Below are 27,533 nucleotides of genomic sequence, written 5' to 3' on the forward strand. Positions count from 1 at the left end.
AGGTCCTAGTTCCATGGTGTCTGGTGATTCCTGTCGTCCAACTGTCGGTTCCCTCCTGGTGTGTTGGTGGTCCTGTGCCTCTACCCTCTTGCAGGCCTCCTCAATGAATTTCTCGAGCTCCCTAACTTGTTCCGCGATGTGGCTTTCTCTGGCGGTTTATATATCGCATCATCTCCATAAAGATAGAGCGCGGTACGGTTTACAGGTAATTCATTAAAGAGGGAAGGACATAATAAGAAATTAGAGATTATGAAGAGGATAGCTAGCTTTACATTTTAAATAGATAGTTTTACATTTTAGAGAAAAGCCAGATTTTCAGATGCTTTCAGAATAATTGGAATGAGCCTAGGTTCCGCAGCGGGACAGGGAGGTTGTTCCAAAGCTCAGTGAATTTGAAGAAAAGGGATTTCCCTAATTTCCCTGCATAATAGCCTAAATCATTTTATTTTATTAAGGCAGCATAAGCGCCTCCTAGGACCAGCCCCGATAATGCACACATGCCAATACATACATTTACGCCTGCTCTGAATTTGGTGTAAATTTGTGTGTACTCTTGTGTTTCATAAAATAGGTCTACATTGCAACTCTGCTTCTGCTTTGCCTAGACTATGCTCCCGGTAACGTGCAATTCTAGAAAACTCTTTACTAATGTAATCAGCTTAGATCTCCACTTTGTGAGGATTTGGCGGGATATAAGGTGACACAAAATAATGTAAAGCAAGCTTTATATGCAGAAATTTTTTTTAAAAAATCATCACTGGCCAACACTCTCATTTTGGTGCCTCAAATGTTACAGGAACAGGTCAAAAAACCCAAGGCATCAAGAAAAAATTTTTTTTGTTGGCCTGTGTAATTCTTCTCCACCACCTCTATCAAGAGCCCTTACTCCCAATTCAGTTGCTGAGGAATTACCAGAACGCTGAAATACAGAGCCCTTACTCTGCTCTTAATTTGAGTTTTGTGGATGAATGAGGCCTTTTTTCCTTTTTTTTCCAGCATAAATTTTCTTTTCTTTTTGTATGTTAGATGATAGGCATTATTTTATTTTATAGCTAAAGTGCTCTCCTTGTTGGTTTTCCTCTCCCTCCCTTTTTATTTTTGTTTTTCTTTTTTAAAATGAGGGAGAAATTTGGATAATTTTATTGGCACTAAGTTTATCATAATGCCTTTAACCTTTGTCTTGATGTATGACTGTGATATTTTGAAACGTGTTATATGAGGGTTTTTTTTGTTTGCTTGTATGTTTCAATAAAGACTTCTTGCTTTAAAAAAAATGAAATACCGAGCCCTTGCTTCATTGTACAGTGCAGTTGCCTATGTATTTTTCTTTTTATGAACTGATAGTTTCCTCCTACTCCTTTGAGCCTCCAGCTCAGTTTGAATTGGACCGAGATCTGGTGCCATGAGCTGTCATTTACATCCACCCTGGGCTTTTTCATCCCTTTTCTATTGACTATTGCTTTTGAGTAATAGATCACTTACAGGTCATTGACCTGGGGGGCCACCGCGGGAGCGGACTGCTGGGCATGATGGACTTATGGTCTGACTCAGCAGAGGTGATGCTTATGTTCTTATATTCTTTAGTCATCTTGTTGCAGTGACAGTCTTTGACTATGAATCATGCACCGGGCTCTGTCTGCATTCGGGGCCCCCAAACCTTGCCATTGTGCAATGGTTGAGACTCTTTCCTGGGGAGCAGAGGATCTGAGTGAAGAGCCGAGTCCAGATTCTTTCTTTGATTTTACCCTGGTTACTAGTAATATCTGTAGTATATAACAGCAGTGATTTTAAGTGTGATGGAGGCTGCATGAAACTACTGACAAAATAATAGCCATTCCCTGTGGCTATAGCTTGATTAAAACTTAATGACTAATCAATAAAGCTATAATTACAACTTTCTACCTTATGCTTGCAATTTGGTGTACAGTAAAATCGATAAAATGAAATTTGATATGAGGCAACAGCAAGAGAAGGACCAGTTTATGTCGTTTTTATTAGGTGGCTTACCGTACCAAATCTCCAAATCCCTGCCTCAATTATTTTATAGCTGAGTTTTCATCAGAGCAAAGGGGAAAAAAAACCCCAAAACCCAACTGAGAAAAAGTGGATTCTGTTATTAGATCAGAAGCGTTACAATGTCGTACCTGCTTTACCATTAGGGGAGCCACAGCTTGAAATTGCTGTTTGTGGAAGTCTTCATGTGAAAAATGGCTTAGCTGTCACTGAATGCCAGAGCACTGATATGAAGGAAGAGATCATATTGTTTAAAAAAAAGTGCAATAATAAATTTTAGGCATTTTTCTATAACTAAAATGGTGCGTGGTCTTTGTCATAAGGTGTAAGGGGACGGACGTAAAGATCTCAATCTGTATACTTTGGAGGAAAGGCGGGAGAGGGGAGATATGATAGAGATGTTTAAACACCTACATGATGTAAATGCGCATGTGTCGAGTCTCTCATTTGAAAGGAAGCTCTGGAATGAGAGGGCATAGGATGAAGTTAAGAGGTGATAGGCTCCGGAGTAATCTAAGGAAATACTTTTTTACAGAAAGGGTGGTAGATGACATAGAATAGTCTCCCGGAAGAGGTGGTGGAGACAGAGACTGTGTCTGAATTCAAGAAAGCCTGGGATAGGCACGTGGAATCTCTTGGAGGAAGAGATAATGGTTACTGCGGATGGGCAGACTGGATGGGCCATTTGGCCTTTATCTGACTTTACAGTTCATTCCGAAAATCAATTAAAACCGCCCTATTCAACAAATTCATGAACTAAAACAGTCCTCTCCCTCTGACTAGGATTTCCCCCGCTGTAAACGCCTTTTCTTTCTCTCAAGAAGCTCCTGTCATGTATTCTTTACCCATGGAACTCCAAGTAGTATGTAAGCTTTCTATTTAGACTTATTCGCTGACTGTCCAGCCTTCTTTCAATGTATGTGAAGATGCAACCTAAAGAAGCTCAGTAAAATGTGTTTACTGATTTTGTGATTAGCAAATTATAAGTGACATTAATTGGAGTTAATTAAAAGTTAGGTGCACAACTTGGTAGGCGCATAGCACAAAGTGGTATGCGTCTAGTCCAGGGGTGGGTGACTCCAGTCCTTAACCGGAATCCAGTCGGGTTTTCAGGATTTCCCCAATGAATATGCATGAGATCTATGTGCATGCACTGCTTTCAATGCATATTCATTGGGGAAATCCTGAAAATCCGACTGGATTCCAGCCCTCGAGGACCGGAGTTGCCCACTCTTGGTCTAGTTCAAAGCATTTACTTCAAAGTGGGTGTGGTTAGGAGGCAGATCATAGGCATGTTTCCGGGTTACGCACCTCTTTTTAACTTAAGCACTCGCTGGCATAAATACAAGGAGGTGTTGAAAAGTTCTTAGGCCAACCAACTTCCTAAATTCTGAGTGTTGTTTTGCCACTGTAAATGAAGCGTGTTATTGTATTTTGCAAAGTACCAATTTTGCAGACTTGTAATGCTATCTTTTGACATTTTTAAATCATTGATTGAACCATGTCAACAAAAATGTGGCGTTTTCAAATGTGCAATTCCAAGCTGTCTTGAAGTTCCTATTCCTGCAGAAGAAACCTCCACAGGAAATCCATGAATATATGATGTAAACATTGAGTGACAAATGCTCATCATACTCCTTACTGAAGAAGTGGTGTGCAAACTTTCAGTGTGGAGATTTTGAGACCGAAGATGCTGCAAGGTCTGGGAGGCCTTGCAACTGAAATTGTTGACTATGTTCATGACTTGATTTTGGAAGATCGGCTAATATCCACTAAAATAATTTCTGAGACACTATGGATATCCAGCAATGTGGGAGGATGTCGGGGAGGGTCTGGGGATGTCGGGGGGGGGGGGGGGGGAGGCAGCAATGTTGGATGTGGGAAGTTGTAGGGTGGGGGCCAGCAATGTTGGGAGATGTGGTGGGTGGATTTGGGGTTTCAGGAGATGTCAGGGGGAGGGGTGTAGAGCTCTGTGGTTCAGCTGATCCTGGCAGAGGGAATCCCCATTAGTGAGCTGGCAGGAATCCCCAAAACTGGCTCAGCTGATATGGATTCCACTTCTGCCATCAGTCAAGGTAGTTGGGTACGTCTAGAAAACTTGCTTTTGTGTGTTTTTCATTCAGATATTTTTATTTTTGAAAATGGTCATAAAAGATAGATGTCCTTTCGAAAATGCTCCTCTGAGTCCACGTGCCAGGTTAGTGAGAAGGGTTGTACCAAATTTAAGTCGCTTATAAAACCCTTCTATTTTCAACAAGCTTTTTAACTTTACCATCCCGTCATCAACTGAGAACTGGTCCTATCCCACAACTTCATGACTGTTTGAATTACCTTAAGGGCCTAATTCTAAAAACAGCGTCCCGATTGTAGGTGGCGGTAGGCATCCTACTGCTGTCTAACCAATTGGGATACACGTTTAAAAAAAAAAAAAAAAAAAATATATATATATATATATATATATATATGGGGTGAAGTATACCTACAATATAGGCGTTAGCGCGCAGACGGTGACGTCTAAGGCCAGCGTAGGTGTGGTTTACATCAGAAGTGGCCTAAGGCATCTGTAGGTGTGCCTAGGTGCTTCTCGTAGGCGTAAGTCAGATGCCTTAAATGTAGACCTGTACAATGCTGGCGTTTTGTAGAAGAAAATAGATGTGATTCTGGAAATAGCGCCTACCGGAGATTGACACGCGGCAGATGCCCAGTTTGCAGGCGCCATTTCCAGAATCAGGCCCTAAGTATATACGGTATAGTGTTGTGCTATCATAAATGAAATTCCTTTCCCTTATTTTATTTCGATTGATATGGTACACCGCCTAGATCCTGTTTTGGAATACACTAATAAAAATAAACAGTACGATGTGGCATAGTTAGATAAAGAGGAGAACTCGAATTGGAGCTGCAGCTGGAAACTGTGTGTAAATAAAGATGAATGGAGGCAGAAACCCACAGCCACTGCCAACAAATTCATCATACAATTAGCCTGCGAAGCCAGCAAATTAGGAGCTGTCAGCCACCTAACCAACCACCCACACTGCCACCGACGTTCATACACCATGTTTATGTAGATGTTTTCACTGCTGTCTTTTTGAGCTTTAAAGAGCTATTGTGCTGGCAGTTTAATACTATTGTCTTACAATTTCAACGGCAACCTCTATATAGTTTAAGAATTTTCATTCTGCAAATTAATTAAATGGTTTGTTTCTATTTGTATACATGATTAATTGGAGAGCTCGGTGCAATAAATTGCATGGTTAACAAAGCCTTTATTTTGTACAGTGCTATATAAAATGCAAATAATCATATTCTTAGTTCTTATTGATCTGTCCTTTTCTCAGACCTATGTTCGGTGTAAGATGAATATTTAGGCACCCCGCACAAACAGTTGAAGGAGCTTCTCTGTTTAGAGTGACTTAATGGTCCAAACCCATTATTGCATTTATAAAACAGATTCTAACATTCCACGCATGAAATGCCTTCCAAATCAATGTAATTGAAACCTGAAAGTAGAAATCTTGATACTGGGTTGTTCTTTTTTTCTTTTCTGTAATCATGCAGGCTTTTGTAAAGTTACTTTTGGGCCTCTTCATTGGACTGTTAAGTAGCCATCTGGTTGGCAGTACTTTGTGCAGGTAGAAAGAATGGCCACTGTTCCTTGACTAACAGCTGTGCTATTCTGAGCGCCTTTAATTTACAAGAAAAAAATGTATAGTAGCTGAGTAGAATTTTCTATCAGGCAGCCTAACTCGGGCACATACACACTCTTAGAGTACAGGTACAAGATCCTTTATCCAAAATTATGAAAACTGAAAAGCTCTTTAAAAAAAAAAATTTAAATTTTTTTTGTAACATTGTTGCATTACTAATTTGTACAAAAAAAAGCTTACTTTTAGCATCAAAAGTGAAACCTGCCCCCAAAGTCACTTTAAGACTTCACTCTACGCCAGTGGTTTCCAACCCTGCCCTGGAGGACCACCAGCCAATCAGGTTTCAGGATAGCCTAAATGAAAATGCACGAAAGAGATTTGCATGTAATAAAGATGATAGGAATGCAGATCTGCCCCATGCATATTCATTAGGGGTATCCCGAAAACCCGACTGGCTAGTGGTTCTCTACGCTGATAGTATTTAAGTTTTTTTTCATCTTACCTCTCACTGGTGTACCTCTGAGGTGTTGCTGGTGGCTGCGCTGCAGCGATTCATGTTCGTTGCTTGCTGTGGCCCTGCAGGCTTCTCTCGGTCACGCCCAGCCTGGAAGGAAAGAGAAAGTGATATCAGCAAGGCAGGAGGCAGCAGAGAGAAGCCTGCACGGCTGCAGAAGGTGATGAATATGAACCACTGTGGCCACTGGTGATGACGCATTCCAGAAACCCCCCAAATTCTAAAATCCGAAATGTCTCTGGTGCCGAGAATTTCGGATAAAGGATCTTGTACCTTGACTGGTTAGCATGCACCAGATTTTTAGGCAAATGTATGTATTTTTTTTAAGAATACAGAAGTAAGTGTTAATGCCACCCTAGCATGCTATTCCTTGTCATGGGTAAAAGTTTATGTGGAATGGTAATTGTTGCCATGCTGGGGATTTGTTGATGTTCATACCACCATAATCCTACTATTATTAGTACTATTTTATTTTTGAGGTTATTTTAATGTTCAAAACTTGGCTACAGAATATTCTGTGCCAGCATATTATCCAAGGGGGAGCCTATACATTTATTTTAAGTTCAGCTTAACTCATGCAAATATGTACATTCTGTACGTTTCATGGCATTTTCTGTAAGCATTAAGAATATGGCAAACTGAATTTCTAAATAACTTGTGAAACTGTTTTTTGTAAATATTCATTTCACTTGAAAAAAAATAAAAATAAACCCAAAGGAGTAAATCCAGAAGATGGCAGTCTTAATACATAGTTTACTAGAAGTGTTCAAATTTCTTTGTACTATTTTTTCATTCCTGAAGTTGAATGTACTATCCTTTTGCTGGTTAAGAGTACGTTCTTGGGGTGAAAACATTTCATCGGATCATCGCAAGTAACAAAAGTAGAGGAAAATACATTTAAATAGTAGAGTGCACGGGTATCCTCTTGCCTAGAAATTTTGCTAAGTCAAAACTAATGTTCTTTTTGTTCAGCAATTGCAAATGCCTTGAGGTCTCTTGTGGCTCTCTAATGCAGAGAACTGAAAACTGACAAATGTTGAATATAGAAATGAAGGAGTGCTCCATTTATTTAAAACCACTTATCATCCAAGATCACTTTAAGCAGTTTGGCTTCAAATTATCAGGGGCTTCTGTTTTCTCATAGAGTGACAGCAACATAACAAAAGATTAGTGGTTACTTACACATACATCCTGTTATGGACACGGTATCTCGCCCCAAATTCTCATTGGTTATGTGTCAGGAAAGCAAGAGAAACATATAAAACCAAAATGATAGCATGAAGCATGGTTGTTCACTGAACATAGCTTAATGTTTGGGTTTAGCTCAACCCTTTTTCAGTAGTAGCTCAAGGTGAAGCCGGGTTCACAATCTGTTTGTACCCGAGTTAATGGAGGGTTCTGAATAAGTGAAATGCAGATTACCATATAATCTCGTTATAACGGACTTCAAGGGGCCTGGAGAAAAGGTCCGTTATATCCAGAGTTGCATTTTTAAAAAACTTTATTTAGGTCAACTTGAAACAACGTTCAATCAATGAACAACAGCATATCAGCAACATCAAGAACAAAACTCAGCAAAACATTGGTATGGCACGAAATGATTGCAAAATCAAAACACTAAAAGATGTTCTAAAGAGTTATGTCGTACTGTATTGGAAAGAAAAATACTCTGTCATTCTTTTCTGGGCTGCATTTTGATACTATATCACCGGCACGCTATGCGCCTTGTAGGCGGAGCCTGCATGTCCGTTATAGCCAAAGAAAACTACAGCTAAAAGCGGCTCTGGAGACCAAATTGGTTGTCCATTATATCCGAAAGTCCGTTAGATGCGAGTTGGCTATATGCGATGATTTTCTGTATGTTTGTAACGGCACACGGCCCGTACCAGCGGACCACGTCCGCTATAGGCGAGGTTCGGTTATAAGTGAGTCCATTATAACGAGATTATACTGTATAATGCTATGTCCACCTCAGTCACTTAAGAGACCAATTTATTGGAGCTTCCTTCAGTTAGACTTACAGACCCTTTAACAAAAGCAAGTTAAGCACTTAGGCCCGGATTCTGTAGCTGGTGCCATTTTTGGCAGCTGCCTTAAAAGCGGCCGCTGACTGTGTGTCAATCGCGCGACAGCACTGGGTACAGAATTGTGCCTCCGGCAAAGATGCTGGAAATGTAGGCCAGGGTTTTCCAGGCCTGCATTTCTGGTACCTTCCTTTGATGTGACTCACGCCTCCGTAGGCATTTTAGGCCGCCTAACGCCACTTCCGATGTTAGCCACGCCCACAGTGGCATTAGGTGACCTAAAGCGCCTATGAAGGGGAGATATTATCACTGATTTTTTTTTTAGGCACCTTGAAACCCAGTTAAAAACATCGTTTAAACGGCGTTTTATACTGAGCTTGAGCCCCCTAAAAAATCGGCCTTAATGTGCAGAAACAGGCTACCGTATGACTTCTTGAAGGGGTTTTGTGGTAGTTGGCCTAAATAGGAGAAGGTGAGCACTCCCACGTTAACTGTAGTCAGGTACTGTGGCCTACTTGCCACTTTAACGTGAGACCAGCATTAGAAATTCCATCCCCACTGATTGTTTTGTAAAATTTGCAGCTACTGGGGGGGGGGGGAGTCATGGGGGCTCACGCCTCGCGCTGCGGCAGGAGGGCTTTGGTTCTGCTGGTATTGTCGGGAGGGTTGGGGTGCCGGCAGGAGAGATTTGGCATCTCTCCTATCTCGATCTGCGGCAGTTCGGAGGGGTGGATCGCGATGGCGATCGCGGCAGGAGAGATTAGGCATCTCTCCTGCAGTGATCATTGCGGGGATGGAGTGGGGGGATTCTGTAACCGGTGTTGTTTTTGACAGACACCGGTTACAGAATCTAGCTTTTAGGTGAAGGACTGGCCCCTCCTTATTTGTTGGTTGATAATGTGTTCTAAGGTTAGACGTAGTAGTGGTCTGGGCGATTAAATGCTGAAAGTAGAGGTAAGCCATTCTCCAAAAAAACCCTCATTTTGGATGCATTTTTTGAGAATGGACATTTTCCTTGCTGCTACTTTCAGCGTTTAGGGGCTTAGGCCAAAAGGGGACTTAGACTTATTTTTTTATTATGCCCCTCCACGTGTTTTATCTGGCAGATTTTGGTTTGTTTAATTTTGTGGTAGAATGTTAACTCTCTAAATGAATATTTGATGTATATTTGTTTTATTTTTGCTTTGGAACTACGAGTAAGCTACTTTGACTTCTTGAACTTAGTTCTGCGCACAACCTAGTTGTTTTGAATTGGCTTAAATGGTGTGATAATTGACCATGCCATTTAAAAACCAATAAAAAAAACCCATTACATTAATAACCAATATAGGTTGTGTGTGGTTATCAGTGCAGTTCTTAGCAATACCTAAGTTGAGGTGCCCTCCAATACCTAACGACGCCTACCTGAAAAGTAGGGGTGGAGAATAGACGTGGTTGACTTAGGTGTTCCTAGGCGCTGGTAAATTAGGACATGAAAACCCTGGCGCCTACCACATGCCTAGCCTACCGCAAGACATGATTGTATAAAGGACGCCTAGCATTTGATTGACAACTGCAGATCACTACCAACAAGTTAGGTGCCGTTTATGGAATCGGTCCCAGTGTGTCAGTGTAGCATTGTGTATGTGTGTTGTGCTAGTGTGAGTCTATGTAGTGTATCCACAAAAATAACTGAGATAATCTTATGGTCATGCAAGTGATTATTACTTCTTTGCAGTGGGAAAGCTATGAAGTTTAACTGAACAGTTCTCGTTTGCAAGGAAGTGAGTTTTACTTATGCAACAGTTAAAAGGTTTTCTTTTCTTTAATATTTTTTCTCTCCAGTTGTTTGGGGTTTTTTTCTACATAGTTTGAATTGATTTTTCAATGCAGTTGACTTGAGCTTTGTTGTGGTTTTTTAAAAATGCATTTTAGTCCATGGTCTACTTGTCTTGTTATTCTTGCATTGGGTTTGAGTGCCACAGAGGTTCTGATCTATTCTTTAAAGCACGCAACTTACTTTTTTGGTTAGGGTTTAAACTTATGCTTTTGATGAACAATGAGATACTTGTCGCCCCATCAAGCATTAAAAATCTTGTGACAAGAATCTCCGAGCATAGAATGTACCAGGGAATGGACCTGACAGTATCTCAGATGACATTATCTTCAATTTGTTATCAATAGGAGATGGAATTTTTTTTGTTGTTGTTCTTGTGCAGTGATATATTCTGTGGTAGCGTGAATTTAAACTGGGGCTAAAATGATCAAAGCTAATACTTCCAGCATCTTCTGTTTTTGTTTTGTGTTTGGAGAAAATAGAGAAAAGCATTACTTTGTAGCTTCCCTCTCAAGCAAAAATTGCAATGCCAGAGAAGTCAGGAAGTCGTGCTGGGTGCTCTGTACCCCCGCACTTGGTTTGATTGTTTGTTCCTTGTCCGAAAGCCTTTTTAAAGTTCTCCTTTTGCCTCTTATGTTTTAAAGAAACAAAAAGCTAATGTAAGGACATGGGGCTTTATGAAGCATGAAGTGCTATAAATATTTATGCTGGACTTCAGAAGTTGACAATTCTTATTTTCTTGACATATTGGGGTCATTTGTTATTTTTGACCCTTAGAATTGAAGAGCAGATAGAGATTGTACCTTCTTGCAATGGCTTTTGGAGATTGGTAACTAAGCCATGCTATGTTTTTACAACTGAATTTGTTTTATATCCAGTTCATGAATAGGGCCTTTTTAAACTTCCTCTTCACTGCGTTTTAAGGGGGGTCTTTAGCTATGCTTACTTTTCAGGATCTTTTCTGGTGTTGCAGCATAAAAAAGGAAACTTTATAAAACAGTGATTTGGCATTGGGAGTTTTACAGCCTTTTCACACTTATAGTATTGCTTTATGACATGTTAATTTAACAGAAAGTACTAAATCTCAAGGTCAGGCCAAGGAGAACCCAAACTCCTTTCATTCACCCCCCCCCCAATCAAAGGCACCCAACGCAAGAAGATGGAGAATTTGAGCTATGAGGAACGTCTCAGAAAACTGGGACTGTTCGCCCTAGAGAAGAGAAGACTGCGAGGGGATTTGATAGAGACTTTTAAAATATTAAAAGGATTTGATAAAATAGACCAGGAAGCAGCATTGTTAACATTTTCGGAAGTCACACGGACACGGGGTCACAGCCTGAAACTGAGTGGCAGCAGGTTCAGGACAAACGTCAGGAAGTTCTGTTTCTCACAGCGAGTGGTTAGCGCTTGGAATGCTCTCCCGGAGGAGGTTGTGGCGGAGACTATTGTTCTGGGTTTCAAGCGCAAGTTGGATGCACATCTTCTTGAAAACCATATTGAGGGATACGGGAAATCCGGGACTCCCAAAAGGTGTACTTAAATGGGCCATCGCGTGCGCGGATCGCTGGACAAGATGGACCTCGGTCTGATCCGGTGAAGGCATTTCTTATGTTCTTATGTACAAGGGATTGCTAGACCAGCAACTCGCCCACATTCTATCAACAATGCCAGATTACAAAACTTTCCGAAGAGATATAAAGACCCTGCTATTCAAAAACATTGTCAAGACTAACTAATGCCATGCCAAAGCATCCCTCATCTCAGTCCCAGACACAATCTTGAAATTAGCACCTAATCCTGTAATACTCTGGAAATGTCCAGCTGCCTAGAACTGCAAGGTTAAGGCGGGATAGAAGTTGCTAATGTAACGTAATATTTTATTAGTTTGCTATATTGTTCGAAGAAGAGTACTCTTTCAATACTTAAACAAATGAGCCTCGGAATTAGATGCAGAATATCAAAGCAGTGCTACCGATGTAAGCTATATTCAGTAGTCTTCAATAGTTATCAGAAGAGCCGATAAGGGGGGCTCGATTTGTGATAATGAACAAAGTAGATTACATGCATGAAGCTTATTGTCAACTGAATGACAGACTATTGGAGATACTACAATAAATTACCAGTTAACTGATCGAGGGATTGAAGCAGGTTTTCTAAATAAAAAATGAATACAAATTCCTGAATTTGAAAACACCTGTTACCCCAATCTTTTACATTCTCCCGAAAATCCATAAAAATAGGGAACATCCTCCAGGACATCCTATTGTGTCTTCTTGAACTCGTTATCTGAGAGAATTTGTAAATATGTTGATTGTTTTCTATGTCCTTTAGTGCCATTGGCAAAATCTTATATGAAAGACGCTACACATTTTTTGCGATTTCTATCTCGACTACAAGATATACGAAAGGAAGCTATTCTAGTAACCTTAGACATACAGTTCAATCGTTATACAGAGCAATTCCTTTGGATGAAGCCTATAAAATAGTGGAGAATACTTTTGAAACACGTCCATGACCAATGACTGTGCCAACAGCGTTTTTGATGCAATTGGTTGAGTTGGCATTTCAAAATCATTATTTTATTTTTGATGACAAGTTGTTTTTTTTTTGTTCAATTGAGAGGAGCTTCCTTTGCCCCTTCGGTTGCTAACATCTTTATGACTGATTTTGAACTGAAGCGTGTTTATACCACAAAAGGTTTTCAAAACCCTCTATGCTGGTGAAGGTATATAGATTAAAAAAAATTAGAGACAAAAGTGGCATTCAAAAACGATGCTATCAGCCTTCAGAATCAATCATTCTCCTATTAAGAGATAAGTTATTTGGATTATTTTGATGACTTTGATTATTTAAAAGGTTTTTGCAATTGTGTATTCACAACCAGCATATTTAATGATCTATGGAGGTAGAGGTGTGGCCGATGATAAGTTATCATATATATGAATATTTTGACAATTCATGATTATGTTTTTGGATATACTAGAAGATTGATAGCATCGTTTTGAGTTATAGTTTTTTGAATTCCACTTTTGCCTCTTATTTTGTATTGTGGCATTCTAAATTCATTACATTTTTTGTTGTAAGGTATATAGATCACCACACTCAATTAATGAGTTATATACTACTACCCCTTCTAAAATAATAAATATGTATGAAATCTCTAAATAATTTTTTTTATTTTTAAAAACTGAATCTTTTAAAATAGAACGAGAAGCTGACTTAGCTATGTATTAAAACTTGCATATAGGAAACATTAGGTCTAAATCTAATATTAAAATTAATATTATTAAAATTAATAATATTAAAATTAATATTATTCTGAGCAAGAGATGTGTAAGTGCTGTTTTCTGCCAAAGGAGAGATATTCACAAAGTATCTTGGAATTTGTCTTCAGTGTAGAATTGTGCCTTGGTCTTAAAAAGCTATTTAGGATGGGGGGGGAATCATTAATTTGAGACTGAACGGAAAATTATCACTTCAGTTTGGGTTTTTCATGAAGTAAGATTTTTCACATACATTGTGAAGTACTGCAGTGAAGATATTTAAATATAAAAGAAATAAGTTACTATTGTATGTGATGACACTAAAATATGTAATTTTTCAATCCTTGTTTGAAGAATAGCGTGGAAAAAGACACAGACACTTTCTCTGTTTACATGTCTAAGCTTTTCTACTTAGATATTGAGTTTCATGCGAAGAAAATGCATTTTATCGTTCGAGTTTATCCTTGAGCACTCTCATATCTTGTGCAATCTGATTTTCCAGGTTGCCTGTCTTATTCGGGTCCCTTCAGAGGTCATTAAACAGCGGGCGCAAGTGTCTCCTTCATCCACTACCTATCAAATGCTGGCTAACACCTTACGGCAAGAGGTAAGATCCGTTGTATGACCAGAACAAAACTATGCTGTCTGCTTCGTACTAATGGACTTCAAAAGAATCATTTCTGCTAAGATTTGTTTTTGTTGTAGCTCTTTATTTGGTTTTGCATTCTTTGAAAAAGTGTAAATTTCTTGTTTTAGATGTTTTACTGTATGTGATATCTTTATAGATATATTGTGAAGTATTGTATTTTTGTAAACCGCTTAATACATTGGTACAAGTGGTGTATCAAGAAAATAAATCCAATCCTAGTTTGACAGAGTAATCCATTAACAGTTATAGCTTTTTGGTTCATAGGACAGTGGCAAATATTCCCCTAGACCCTATTTTATCCTCAAGATAATTGAGCATTGTATAGCTTTGATTATATGGAATGTATTTATGAGTCAAGGTATGTTTAGAAAATATGAAGCTGCCCAATATTCAGCAGTACTAGGAACAGCTCCCGGCTAGCTAAGTACCGCTAAGGCTATCTTCCACTGATTATCTCCCACTGAATATCCCGTTTAGTTGATTGGCTAGTGACCAGTTATGTCGTGTGACATAGCTAATCACCACCAATATTTATTGGCTCTCTGGCTAAGGTGCGTGGCCAAATAGGCCAGCCTAAAAAAACAAGTTTAATTTAACAAGTTTAATTAAGAACTAGTTCTTAGCCGGGCAGCTAACTTTAACCCAGAAGTTTATTGCTGGTGGCTGGATAACCCTGGCATTGAATATCAGAGATCACCACCAACTAGAGCAGGTAGCCTAGCTGCCTCTTGGAGTCAGAGTATTTGGCCGAAAATGTTTAACTTGGCCTTCAATCGGTACTGTATTTAAGAACATAAGAATGGCCTTACTGGGTCAGACCAATGGTCCATCAAGCCCAGTAGCCCGTTCTCACGGTGGCCAATCCAGGTCTCTAGTATCTGGCCCAAACCCAAGAAGTAGCAACATTCTATGCTACCGATCCAGGGCAAGCAGTGGCTTCCCCCATGTCTTTCTCAATAACAGACTACGGACTTTTCCTCCAGGAACTTGTGCAAACTTTACTTACTTCTCTATGCAACCGTGTTAAAACCTGCAGCCCCAAATGCCATATACAGCCTTCAGCCTGCTCAATCAACCCCTCATTAATCTCTCATCTTAAACCACTTTCTTCCTTAGGAGCTACCTAGTTCTGACATGGTCAGCATTTGTTACTAGTACTTAATGTGATTTTTTTTTTTTAATTTCCTTTTCTATCATCCAGGCTTTACCATAACAGGTCAGTTGCCGTATAAATTATAAGCCGTGCGCATGAGTAGAATCAGTTCATGAGATGAATGATAGCAGTGTAATCTATAAGGATGTTCATGCAATGAAGAGCTTATCTTTCTGTAACTATTGTACAGAGGAGCTTCTCTAGCTTTTCCGTTTAGAGCAGGGGGTCCTCAAATCCAGTCCTCAAGGTCCACAAGCCAGGTTTTCATGATTTCCACGATGAATATCTACGAGGTCTATTTGCATTCACTGCTTCTATTGTATGCAAATAGGCCTCCTCAAAACCAGGCTGGGTTATGGACATCAGATACCAGACTTGAGGACCCCTGATTTAGAGGCTTCTTTTGAGCCAAGTACGGGCCATACCACAAAATCAAGACTTTTCAGCTGAGATCATAATGTGTTGCTTTTCACATCTTTTTGCACAATCGTGGAATAAAAACGACAAAACAACAATAAAGTTGTAAACTAGTTGATCGACTACCAGGGACATGATCCACTAGGGTTTTTCTCCCAGCCTGGTTGGTGACACGCACCCTTTGTAGTGATCCTATTACTGGTCTTTTCGGACCAATCTATGGGAGCAATTGTTACACTATTGCAGACATACCACAATGTTCTGGGAATCAAAATGGGCAGCCTTAATGAACAGTGACTTCTAATTAATAGAGTCTGAAGAGATATTGCAGAATATTGTGCAGCTGGTTGAGTTAGATATTTGGGTATTATACAGTTGCTGTTATATTATCTATGTTGCAATAATGATTTTGCATTTTCTTCTAAGATGTTACAATTAAGATTCTAATTATCTAATATGACATCTTTTTTGAGCTCTAATCTGTGCTTATATCTGAAAAGGCTGAAGCTGTTCTCTTCATTTCAGGGTATCTGGGGGCTCTATCGAGGTTACAGAAGCACAGTGCTAAGAGAGGTAAATGGCATTTTCAAAGTTAACTTTTTAATATGTTGTTGAACCTATCCAATCTATTGTGAAATCAGGAGTATCCTAGTGGTGAGTACTGGAGGCAGAGATCCATAGCAGTCAGGGTTCAAATCCTGTTTCTTCCACTGAGTGGGGTAAACATGCTTCCTTTGGTGGCCTGGAAGCTTTCCCTCTGCTATTGCTTCCTGTCCCCGCATAGGCGGGAAGCAGTAGCAGAGGAAAAGCTTCCGGGCTGCCAAATGCAGCGTGTTTACTTCATTAATGCTGCTAGTGGTCCGAAGAGTGCAAAATTAGCTGCCGGGAAGGAGAAGGGTGAGGAATTACTGAATCCCATGGAGGGGGGAATGCAAGGGGATTGGGGGATAGATCGCAGGGGGTGGTTCTAGAAAGATGCCTAAACTCTCCTGCGGCGATTCCCCACCTCCCGAACCTGCTATTGGCCCAGGTACCTAAGGTCCTTCCTATGGGCGGAGCCTTAGGCACCTGGGCCAATCAGGCCCTAGGTCCCTTCCCAGTGCATCCCATAATGCACCAGGAAGTGACAGGCCCTCAATTCGGAGGAAGGCTGGACAGATGGAGAGAGGACCCAGCCGGCCAACTTTTCAGGTTAGAGGGGAGTCCAAGGGGGGAGAGTTCAGGAGGGGTTGGATGCGCGGTTAGGGGGACCAGGGGGGTGCTTGCCTTCCGGCAGGAGGGCATGAGCTCCCTCCTGCCGGTTCACGGTTCGGGGGGTGTTTTTTCCAGCAGGTGGGCTTGGGCTCCCTCTTGCTGGTTCAGGGTTCGCGGCTCGGGGGTGTTCTTTCCGGCAGGAGGGCTTGGGATCCCTTCCGCCGTTCGTCATGGGTGTTGGAGGGGGTGTGCTTTCCGGCAGGAGGGCTTGGGATCCCTCCTGCCGGTCGCTGTGGATGTTTGGGGGGATGTTCTTCAGCAGGAGCGATTGGGGGTGAGGTTGGTTATAGGATTCTGTAACCGGTGTTGACAGATGCCGGTTACAGAATCCTGCTTTTAGGCAAAGGACTTGCCCCTCCTTCACCTAAAAGGTTTTGTTTTGGGCGTTTGGGACTTGGGCGATTTTTTTAAGTTGGGAATGTGTCTTAAGGATAGACATAGTGGTGGTTGGGCGATTAAACAGGTGAACGTAGAGGTAGCAAAAGGAAAGTCCAACAGAGTCTGCAGTATACCGAACAACAAGGACAAACCAAACAAAAACTACAGGCTATGTACATGATGCAGGCAAAGTTTATTGTACCAATAATAAAATGTAGTAATATACAGCCTTATTACCAACCAAGGGACCCGACACGGACTGTGTTTCGGACAACACGCCTTCCTCAGGGGTCCATGGTAAATAAGGTATGAGGCAAACCGCATAAAAGTAAATAACAAACGAATGCCTGTATAGATCAATCCACAAAATAAAAATCTCAAAGTCAAAAACCGTCTTATTTTTATTTTGTGGATTGATCTATACAGGCTTTCGTTTGGATGTTGTTTTTTTGAGAATGGACATTTCCCTGCTGCCTACTTTCTGCGTCTAGGGACTTAGGCCAAAAGGGGACTTAGATGTGATTATGCCCCTCTATGTATCTAAGATCTCCTACCTTTGAGAAATGAAGATAAGTGATTATGTTTTAATGCAATAATTTTTTCATATTTTTTATAAGCACATAATGTACTTAATGTATGTCTTAATAGCAGGTTATGGACTTTTTTCTCCATGAACTTGTCCAGATCTTTTTAAACCCAGATATACTTGTATTGATTGCTGTGACCATATTGTCTGACAACAAATTCTATAGCTTAACTATTCATTGAGCGGAAATATTTTCTTTTATTTGTTTTCAAAGTATTACCATATAACATCGTGGAGTGTCCCCTAGCCTTTTGTGTATGGTAATGATGCCTGTATTTTTGAAACCTAACCTATAGTGTATCTTCACCTAGATTTATTTTCTGCCTCACTAAACACATGTTAGCCACTCAGATCTCATCTGGATTCAAGAAAAAGGGCAACAAGCCTTTTTTGATTTCTCTGAGGGGGTTCTGAATAAATGAATACATTTTAGGTGCCACGGAAAACAGATTTTGCATACCAGCAAATAGATAGAACGCAGAGGTACAACTGGATGCTGTTCTCTTTAAAATTCATTTTGACATATGTCAGGATGGTAATTAATTACTAGGCTGCCACCTTAGCCCAATGTATGACCTTGTTGAGATATCTTTGTTTATTCAAAATGGCATTACTTTGTTGGAAATTTAATTGGGGTCTTTTCTATTATGTACATTCATAAAAGAACCTTCAAAACTGATTTCTCACGAAATATTGCTTTTTCTGGGCTATCTGCCCTAAGGAATGAGAACAAATTATTGATGAATGAGATGGGGTTTCTTTACAAAATGAAGTAAATCAAAAGCGACCTGTTTGTTTAGCATGTTTGTTGGTGTATTTTTTTTTTTTTTTTTAAAACAACTGTGTAATATCCTTTGCATTTTGTGGGATGATTGTTCCTGTCTTTTGTATAGTGCTACAAGGTGGATGCAGCGCAGTGCATACTTAAATATATAGACCCTGTTCAGTGGAGCTTGGAATTTTGTGATCACTAAAAAGCTGCACAGGGATTGCAGGAATCCCGAGGGGATGAAGGAAGTTGTCATGGGATTCCCGCAGGAGTATAGTCAATTGCTGACAAAATTCCAAAATGAGGCTTAGAATACACTGAGAACGTTAATTGGAATACCGGAATGAGGCTTGAAATGCCCAGAGAGGGGTAATTGGAACACCTAAGTAAGGCTTGGAACACTCATTGGTTGAATAGTGAAAAACACCCCTAAAACATGGGAGACTATTGAAGGCTGTGAGCTAGTAAACAACAATGCTGATTTTCTGCAGGTAGGGGTGGGTATGGAATGGATCTTATTGGGTATGGGTGAGATTCCAATGGGGATAGGTGAACCTTCTGTCTCGTACGCTTTATACGTACAGGGCTGTGTACATCTGGTAGCATTGTAGAAATAAGTAGTAGTAGTTCTGTTTTATATTTTCCCTAGGCCTACACTTTTTCTACATAATGGATATCTGACATGTCTTAATGAGCAGGTTATAATAGCTGATAATGACACATTTCCTTTAAGATTTCTTTTACTTTGCAACTTGAGTGAATTTTTATACATGTTTTTACGCTATAGCAGTATTTTCCAACTTTTTCAAGCATTAAAAAAAAAAAATTGTGCCAGTCTTCATAGAAAAAACATAGGAGAGGATTTGTATGGCCAAAATTAAAAGCTAGGGAAGCAGTGAAAAGCTCTACCGGAGGCTGAAAGAGCTCAAAGGGGGAGGGAGGACTTAGGAGGGCAATGAGGAAGAAGTGCTGTGTGCAATGGATAAAGTAACCTATATGCTGGCCAATAATTCCCTTATTCTAGGGCTCTGGCTGTATCTAAAAAGAAGGCACACATGTTCTCAGAAAAGACGTCCTGCACGTTTAAATGAGCCACACTGGACCTTGAAGACATAATGCTCTATACCTGAGCCTTAAGCAAGTCAGGACTTTTTCCCACTGGTTGGAAGCCTGCTCTGTCTGCTCCAGTTCACTGTTTGCTTAAAGAGGTTATTCTTGAGGTTAGAGAATGACACGGAGAAAAAAATCTGTCCCCGACACTGCCCCGACCCTGGACCACTGTCCCCTTCATCGCCCCGTCCCCTTCACTGCCACGTCCCCGCAGCATCCACCCTTCCCTCTCACCACCTCACCGTCCTTCAGCGGCCCGAGAATCTCCCTCCCTCCCCCTTACCTTTGCGGCACTTTAGTAAAGAAACTTACTGAAGCCAGTGAAGCCTGCCTACCTTCGATTGCGTGTGTGTGGGCAGAAGCTTCTCCTCTGATGCAACCTGCGTACGTTCTGGTTCAGCAGGAACTTGTCTAACTTTGTCTTGAATTCCTGGAGGGTCTCATAAGACTTGAAAACTGAAAGAGCAGTCCGAACTTCTGATATAACGAGTTCTGTTTATACCTTCTCAGTGTTATACTTTATATGTATATACGAGAGGTGCTTGGGATTTAAAATCAGCTTTATTTAGCTCAAATCAATAGTAACAGATCTGTATAAGACTCTGGTGAGACCTCATTTAGAATATTGTGTACAATTCTGGAGGCCGCACCTTCAAAAAGATATAAAAAGGATGGAGTCGGTCCGGAGGAAGGCTACTAAAATGGTGTGTGGTCTTCGTGATAAGGCGTATGGGAACAGACTTAAAGATCTCAATCTTTATGCTTTGGAGGAAAGGCGGGAGAGGGAAGATATGATAGAGACGTTTAAATACCTACATAATGTAAATGCACATGAGTCGAGTCTCTTTCATTTGAAAGGAAACTCTGCAGTGAGAGGGAATAGGATGAAGTTAAGAGGTGATAGGCTCAGGAGTAATCTAAGGAAATACTTTTTACAGAAAGAGTGGTAGATGCACGGAACAGTCTCTCCGGAAGAGGTGGTGGAGATAGAGACTGTGTTTGAATTCAAGAAAGCCTGTGATAGGCACGTGGGATCTTTTAGAGAGAGGAAGAGATGATGGTTACTGCGGATGGGCAGACTGGATGGGCCATTTGGCCTTTATCTGCCGCCATGTTTCTCTGTTCTAACAATCTTAATGAAAGTCAGATTACCAAGAAATATATATATATAAAATACAATCTTTGTGCCTCAGTAAGATGTTATGTTTAATGTTTCCACACAGTCAATATGATGTATTTACTCTAGCCTACCCCTGTTTGGTGAATGAACTTGAACTTTGCTGTCAGGCTGGTACTGCTCGAAAAGGAGTCTGATTTAAAACATAATTTCACTGTACCTGCATTTCTGATAGCTCAATTTGAATAGAAATTTCTCACCTCTACCCAGGAAGAGAATGTTGTTCCCCTGCTTTCCGGCAAGGCATTCTTCTCCATGGCACAAATTTGCAGTCCCTCTGCAGGGTGGAAGCCACCAATTCTGTCATGCTCTTAATCTGTCATTCTGGCTCTTATTCATACTCGGCTCTCTCATATTCTCCTTCTCCCTAATGTCTAGGAAATCCATTGTTATATAGGATTTGTCTCCATAGCCATTAATGGTAAGTCCTGTCATTGTCTTTTGCCAGTGGCACGTCAAAAGTGCGTCAGACATTGGCGCCGCTGGTTCCACGACCATTACCTTTCTGAGGGGGTGTGGGGGAACCCCCCCTTCCACTACACTGAAAACTCATTCATAGGAACTCTGAGTGTCGGGAGCAGCACAGAGCATTCAATGCGCCGGCCTGCACGAAAAACCGCTTTCACGGTTTTGTAAAAAAAGGGTGGGGGGTATGTTACTATGAATTCCAGTTGAAGGGCTGTATAAATGAACAGAACCAGAATGACTATTATTAATGGTATGGAGGAAACAGTGCTTAGATGTGCAAACAACCCCTGTATGTAATAAACAACGCTGTTCTTTATTAAGGTATAGATGTGCCCGATACTGCCTTAATCCATTCTGTTCAACAATAGCCATAACCAATTGAGTCCATATTTAGTGATCCACTAGAGGGCAGTCCATGCTTGTGAGTTCTGTAGAGTTCTTATAATTTGGCTTCAAGTGATCTGTCTTGTGCATAATTTTTCACCTGTTCTCTAACATGGGGAGGGGTGAAAGAAGCTTAGGAAGGGTTTTGAGCTAAGTTAGTTGGGCATGCTGGGGAGGAGAGGGCAGCGGATCTAGCCTGAGGAGGGAGAAAGGGGGTATGAGACCTGGGGAATGAAGCACTCAGGCCTTTATGATGCAGGAATCCGCTATAATAAAACCCTTAGTGTACATACGCTGTTGAAACTCCGTGCAGCCATGCTTCGTGATCTGTGTCGCCACATGTGCAGTAGGAGCTTACGGCGTTTTCTTCATTGGCCTCCGTCCTCATGTGCATATGCAGCAATGGCTTCCCCCCTCCCACACCCTAGCCAGCCTGTGCCTCGACGAACGGCAAATGTCCAGGGGTCAAGGCACCGCTGCCAGGCGCACACACAGGAAGGAGCTGGAGGTAAAAGGGAGGAGAGTTGCGATCGGACATCTTGCCTGAGAGACACAGAAAGCCCCGAAGCTGCTCGGCCTAGCGGATGCTGAACAGGGAGCAGGGAAGGGAGAAGGGTTACTACTGGACATGGGGGAGGTAAAAAATAAGGGAGAAGGACTACTGCTTGACAGGGGGAGCAGGGAAGGGGTGCTGCTGGACAGGAGGGAGGTAAAAGGAAGGGAGAAGGGCTTCATTTGATTTCACTGAGCAGTATTTCCAGTGGCACAAACTCCTACACTTCAGGATTCAGGAATGATGGATAGCCACATTAAAAACAGTGTGTGGTTGCACATGCTGTACCTTAGAGGAACACTGGTAGGGACAGTTGGCCCTTTTGTCACCTGGGAGCAGAGGTAAGCAGCAAGAATCTTAAAATCTACAAGTTCTGGGTTGCATACAAATCCGACTTAAGCACAGCTTTAAAAACGTAATGCATTCTTAACCCGGGGGCTGCCTGTATTTGCAGAGTAGGCTTGGTTTTGGCCATAAATTCCAGATGTATAGGTGCTTGAGCACCCAATATTCAGTAAATGTCCAGGGAAGGTTAATTTGTGTTTTGCACCCTGAGATGTTTATAGCATTATGTTTATGTTTCTTAAAATCTTATATATACCGCATATACAACCAAAAAAAGGATCACAGCAGTTTACGATATAATTACCTTCAGAACTGGGCCAAAAGTAGAGAAGCCAATCTCAGGCCCTTCAGTGAGCGTTAGTCATGCATAAAACACCCTTTGTGACTCGATTTGTACTCCAAATCAGGTTCTGATAAATTATGTTAAGGCAGGGAGCTGCTTTGTGCTCCAGAATGGTAGAAAGAATGCTACTTCCAGCATTGAAAGGATTCTATCAGGAAATCATCCATGCTTTTGTTGTAAGTCCTTTGTAGCTAAAGTAAGCCTTCCTGAGAACCATACTCAATATGCTCGGTTACAAAAGTACTGCCTTATGAGAACAATAATCCTCTCAAAGTTGATTTCTGACTGCATTCAGAAAGGTTTAGTAATGTACTGATGAGAAAGTAACAAAGGCTGGCAATAACTGCCTTTACAGAGATTGCTGTTTTATCCACCCCCCCCCCCCCCCCACCCCCGGTGTTGGTGGTTTTATAAACTTTGAAGGAGAATTTAATTTTTACAGAATAAATTGATTTTTAAAAACTGTGTTCTCAAATGAATTAAAAATCTTACAGTACTTAAATAGAACTTTTGTTCCTGCCTTCTGTCTTACTTTCTGCCATTTAACGTCTTGAAATCGAAGTAGGAGAGAGAAAGATATGCATGAACTCCCCTGACGATTCACTAAAGATTAAAGAATCATATGGCAATGAAATAGTCCCCATCCCCCACTAATTTAAACATAAAAATAAGTCACAAGTAGCTTCTAGAAAAATCTATTTAACCATCAAGAAAAATACCGAATCTATTGCTCACCATTTCCTAAAGTCTTTGTAAAACTAAGAGTCCATCAACCATTTCAGGCTTCAGCTGTGTTCTTTAAGTCCAACGAGTGAAAATGGCCTTTCAGATGAGCTAAAGACTGTTGGATCAGCTAAAAGATACTTTTCCAAGCTGACTTTGTTTAGGCCAAACCATTGCCTTCATGGTTTCCTAGTTTATTAAAAATCTGATTACACGCCTATCATAAATTCTAGGTGAGAATATTATAAAAGAAAATGGGGAGATACATAAATTGAGTCAAAATACAACTAACTACATAAAACAGAACTAACTATACAGGACCACAAGAGGGAAGAAGGAGGAGAGCTACAATATAGTCAAGAAAGGAACACATTAATGGAATGAACGAATGGGAAGGATACATACAGTTAATTAGAGAAGAGAATCGGAAGAGTAAGGAACCAGATAAGTAATAGTGTTAATGAAGAAGGAGCTTAAAGATCAAAGGCATCTTTATAGAGGAAACACTTGAATGCACCTTTGAATTTCTCTAAGTTGGCTTCAGACCTTATGTGGGGCGGCAAAGAATTCCAGATTGTGGGACCAGTCACTGAAAATGATGTTGTGCGTCGAGTCCCTATAATTTTCAGCGAGGGAACAAAGAGTAGATGTTGATTCGTTGATCTTAATACTCTTGTAGGGTCATGTGGTAAACAATAGAAACGCCATAAACAGGCTGCATCCGTCCAGCCCTGTCAGGGTCTTTCCTCTGCCACGTCACTTCTGATGCAGCAGAAGAAGGGCCCTGCCAGAGCTGGCCGGAAGCAGCCTGTTTACGGTGCTTTTTCTGTTTATCGACTTCTGCTATTGCCTCGGTGAGAGAAGGAGGTGGGTTGTCAGGATCAGCTGCTGCTTTGGGGCTGAGGAAGGGAAGGGGGGGAGGGTTATTGAGATCAGTTGTCACTGCTGCCTTGGGCCCAGAGAAAGGGGAGGGGTGCCAGGGGCTGGAGGTAGGGAGGGCTCCTACAGTATTTTGTTACTGTAACTCTCAAGGAACCAGAAAAAGGTTATTCAGCATCCACCAATCTCCCTGGGTGCTGGATAGCTGAGAGTCTATTGTTGTATGTGTAAGCTTGAAATCCTTTTGGTGGCCTGCTGAACTTTCTCGTATTCACTCTACAGCCCTTTACATAACAATGGTTGGAAACCACTGATCTAGGTTATTTGAGAGACGTATTTAGAAGTGGATTTATATGATAAAATAAAAAGAAACTTAGAAATTATCCCTGCTGAGGTGTTAGTGATTTCTTTTTCCAGATTATACAAACCCAAGTTTTGCATTAATAAACTGGATGCTTTCACACTGTGTGTCGGCACTCTGCAATGTGCTTTGTGTTTTCCGTCAACCTTATTCTACTCCTTACATAAAGGATTGCAGCCATCAAAATTGGCAAGCGTTAAGCATGGTAATTAGTTCAATATACTGACCAGTTCTCCGAATCATTAGTTCAAAGAAGCATGTGGACATGGATGAAATCAGATTTTGGCATTTCTCACTGATTGTTTCAGGATACTTGAAGCGGTCTTTGATCTGTAAATAACTAATGGCTTTTACTACTTTACTCCAAATACATCAAACGCATTTAAGGCTTTTGTCTTTTAGATTTAGGGCTTAAGTTCTGTGTGTGTGTGTCTCCAAATCAAACAATTCACATCACTTGATTGAGGAGATATGAAATAGGACGATCAATTTGCTTGTGTATATTTAATGAGCCAGGAATTGGTCCTGGGGTCTGTTCTGTTCAAAATCTTGATGAGTGGTACTGAAGGAAGTTAGATGCTAATACCTACAATAGAGTAAACACTCTTAAGGGAATAAATGAAATGAGAAGTGCACAGTATTGTAGAGTGATATGTATTTGGGGGCCTGAAATGCAAAGTTTTTAATCTGCACTAAGCCAGGTGATGCTGTCTGATGATCTCTATACCCTGAAAATTCTTTCGGTGTAAAGAAGACTGCAGATATAGTCATAAAAACCTTAGCAATATATTCAGAATTGGCTTGGAAAAGAACAATGTGAAACTATGTTCATTAAGAACTTTATATACCGCGTAACAGGATCCAAGCGGTTTACAATATTCATCAAGAAAAGAACTAATGATATAACTTGTATAAATTATGTGTGACTGAGAGTCCTCAGTTTTCACAACTCATTAAGGGAAAACCCTTGAGCAAGAGTTGTCGATTCTTATTAATCCAATCTGGTAAAATTTCTTGAAACATCCCAGGACCTCTCTGGTGCAAACCGTGTAATAAATCAAAATGGTGTCCTTCCAGTTAATCCATAAATGTATCTTACAATCTTCATCAGTATTATCAGTGTCTATCATACGCATCCACTGTCTTAACAAAAACAGATATCCAATTCATAATGAAAACACTGTGCAAGTTGAAAGTACTGCCCAAAATTTAAAAAAACAGGACAAAACTGTACTTATCTCTCTGCATCAGAGCGCATGTACATTATTCATTATTCTGGTGGCGTGCTGCAATCAGCTCGACAGAGCTCCGTTTCGGAGGAAACTCCTCCTTCCTCAGGAACTTAAGCACTGCACACTTCCAGTGTGGTGGCTGTCGAAATGAAAAGGATTATGATCTCAACAAGGCAGAACAATGTGACAAGAGGGTGGCTAGAAGCAGAGGGATACTGGGATGCAAAGGGCAAGGCATAGCCGGCAAAAAAAAGTGACAAACAAAATGGGGCAAGATTTGCATCGGAATTCGTATGAGATGAGACTCGGGGATCTAAATATTTATCACAGAGAACAGGAGAGGTAAAGAAATGATAGGAACTGCTTACCTGCTTTAATGCGCCGTAACACATGTTGCATAATAATAATAACTTTATTTTTCTATACCGCCATAATCTTACGACTTCTAGGCGGTTCATAGTAAAAAGAGCTGTATAATCACCGAATTACAATCTTAAAGAGCAATGAATTACAATCGGCGAACTACAATATAGTATTAACATGTTACAGTGAAGGGGCTGGATGGCCAGCGTATTACAGAATACAAATGGAGAGGAGAACACTGAACAAACAGAGAGTATAGAATACAATTGGTGAGGGAGTGGGTCAGTAGAGTGGGCAGACTTGGTGGGCTATAGCCCTTTTCTGCCGTCATCTTTCTATGTTTCTATATCAGTTAACTGCAATTTTGTGTGTGTGTGTGTGTGGGGGGGGGGAGTTTCTCTATTTAATCTTCCTACCCATACATCTCTTTATGGAAATGTCTTTTCAGTCTGTATCTACTTTGTGACTCTGCTTTGTTGCGCTCTCGGTGAATCTTAGGATAGTATAAAAGGCTTGTGGGATTTCTGGCGAGCTAGTGGCCTTGATCGTGTGAAAGTTTGCACGCAAGTGATTTTTAAAAGCTTTGCCAAGGAAATGAAATGCTAAATTAAATGTTGATCAGTCCATATATAAATCTCCACTTCCACCCTATTCAAATTCATTATAAAATATTATAATTATAATTTTGTTCTCTCAGAAATCTCTTCCTTTAGTTAAAAAAAAAAAATTATGAAGAAGAGTTTATTGATCATTATTTTATGTAGTTATTGATCAGGAGAATGACCTTGGTGGCTTTAAAAACTTTAGAGCCGACAGCGGGTCTTTGTTAATGGGATTGCTCCTTGAAACGACGAAACATGATTTCTTGGAGCACCAAGCAGCTTTAATATAAATAAGTGCTTGTTTTTTGAAATAGCTATAAAATGATATAGTCAACAGAAATAAACTTCAATATAATCGTTAGTGGAGTGATAGACGGATGAGGAGACTAGCCACATATAATCCGAACTTGAATGAAATATGTTTGTTTGGTTGTAGCCACTGAGGTCTTTCTCCAGATCAATGACTACATAAAATAATTATCAATAAACTCTTCTTTATAAAATCTTTTT

General features: G+C 40.6%; 1 protein-coding gene across 2 annotated transcripts in view; it reads left to right on the forward strand.

Annotated features, from left to right (window-relative positions):
* The window catches only part of SLC25A26 (solute carrier family 25 member 26), a 105,893-nt gene that overhangs the window by 26,637 nt on the left and 51,723 nt on the right, over window positions 1-27,533 (forward strand). For both annotated transcript variants that reach the window (XM_033926738.1, XM_033926736.1), the window contains 2 exons: window positions 13,780-13,884; window positions 16,022-16,069. In XM_033926738.1, the coding sequence (XP_033782629.1) occupies window positions 13,780-13,884; window positions 16,022-16,069 (153 nt within the window). The remainder of the gene's footprint in view (window positions 1-13,779; window positions 13,885-16,021; window positions 16,070-27,533) is intronic.

This window comes from Geotrypetes seraphini, chromosome 17, assembly GCF_902459505.1.
Source record: "Geotrypetes seraphini chromosome 17, aGeoSer1.1, whole genome shotgun sequence".
Taxonomy (NCBI): Eukaryota; Metazoa; Chordata; class Amphibia; order Gymnophiona; family Dermophiidae; genus Geotrypetes; species Geotrypetes seraphini.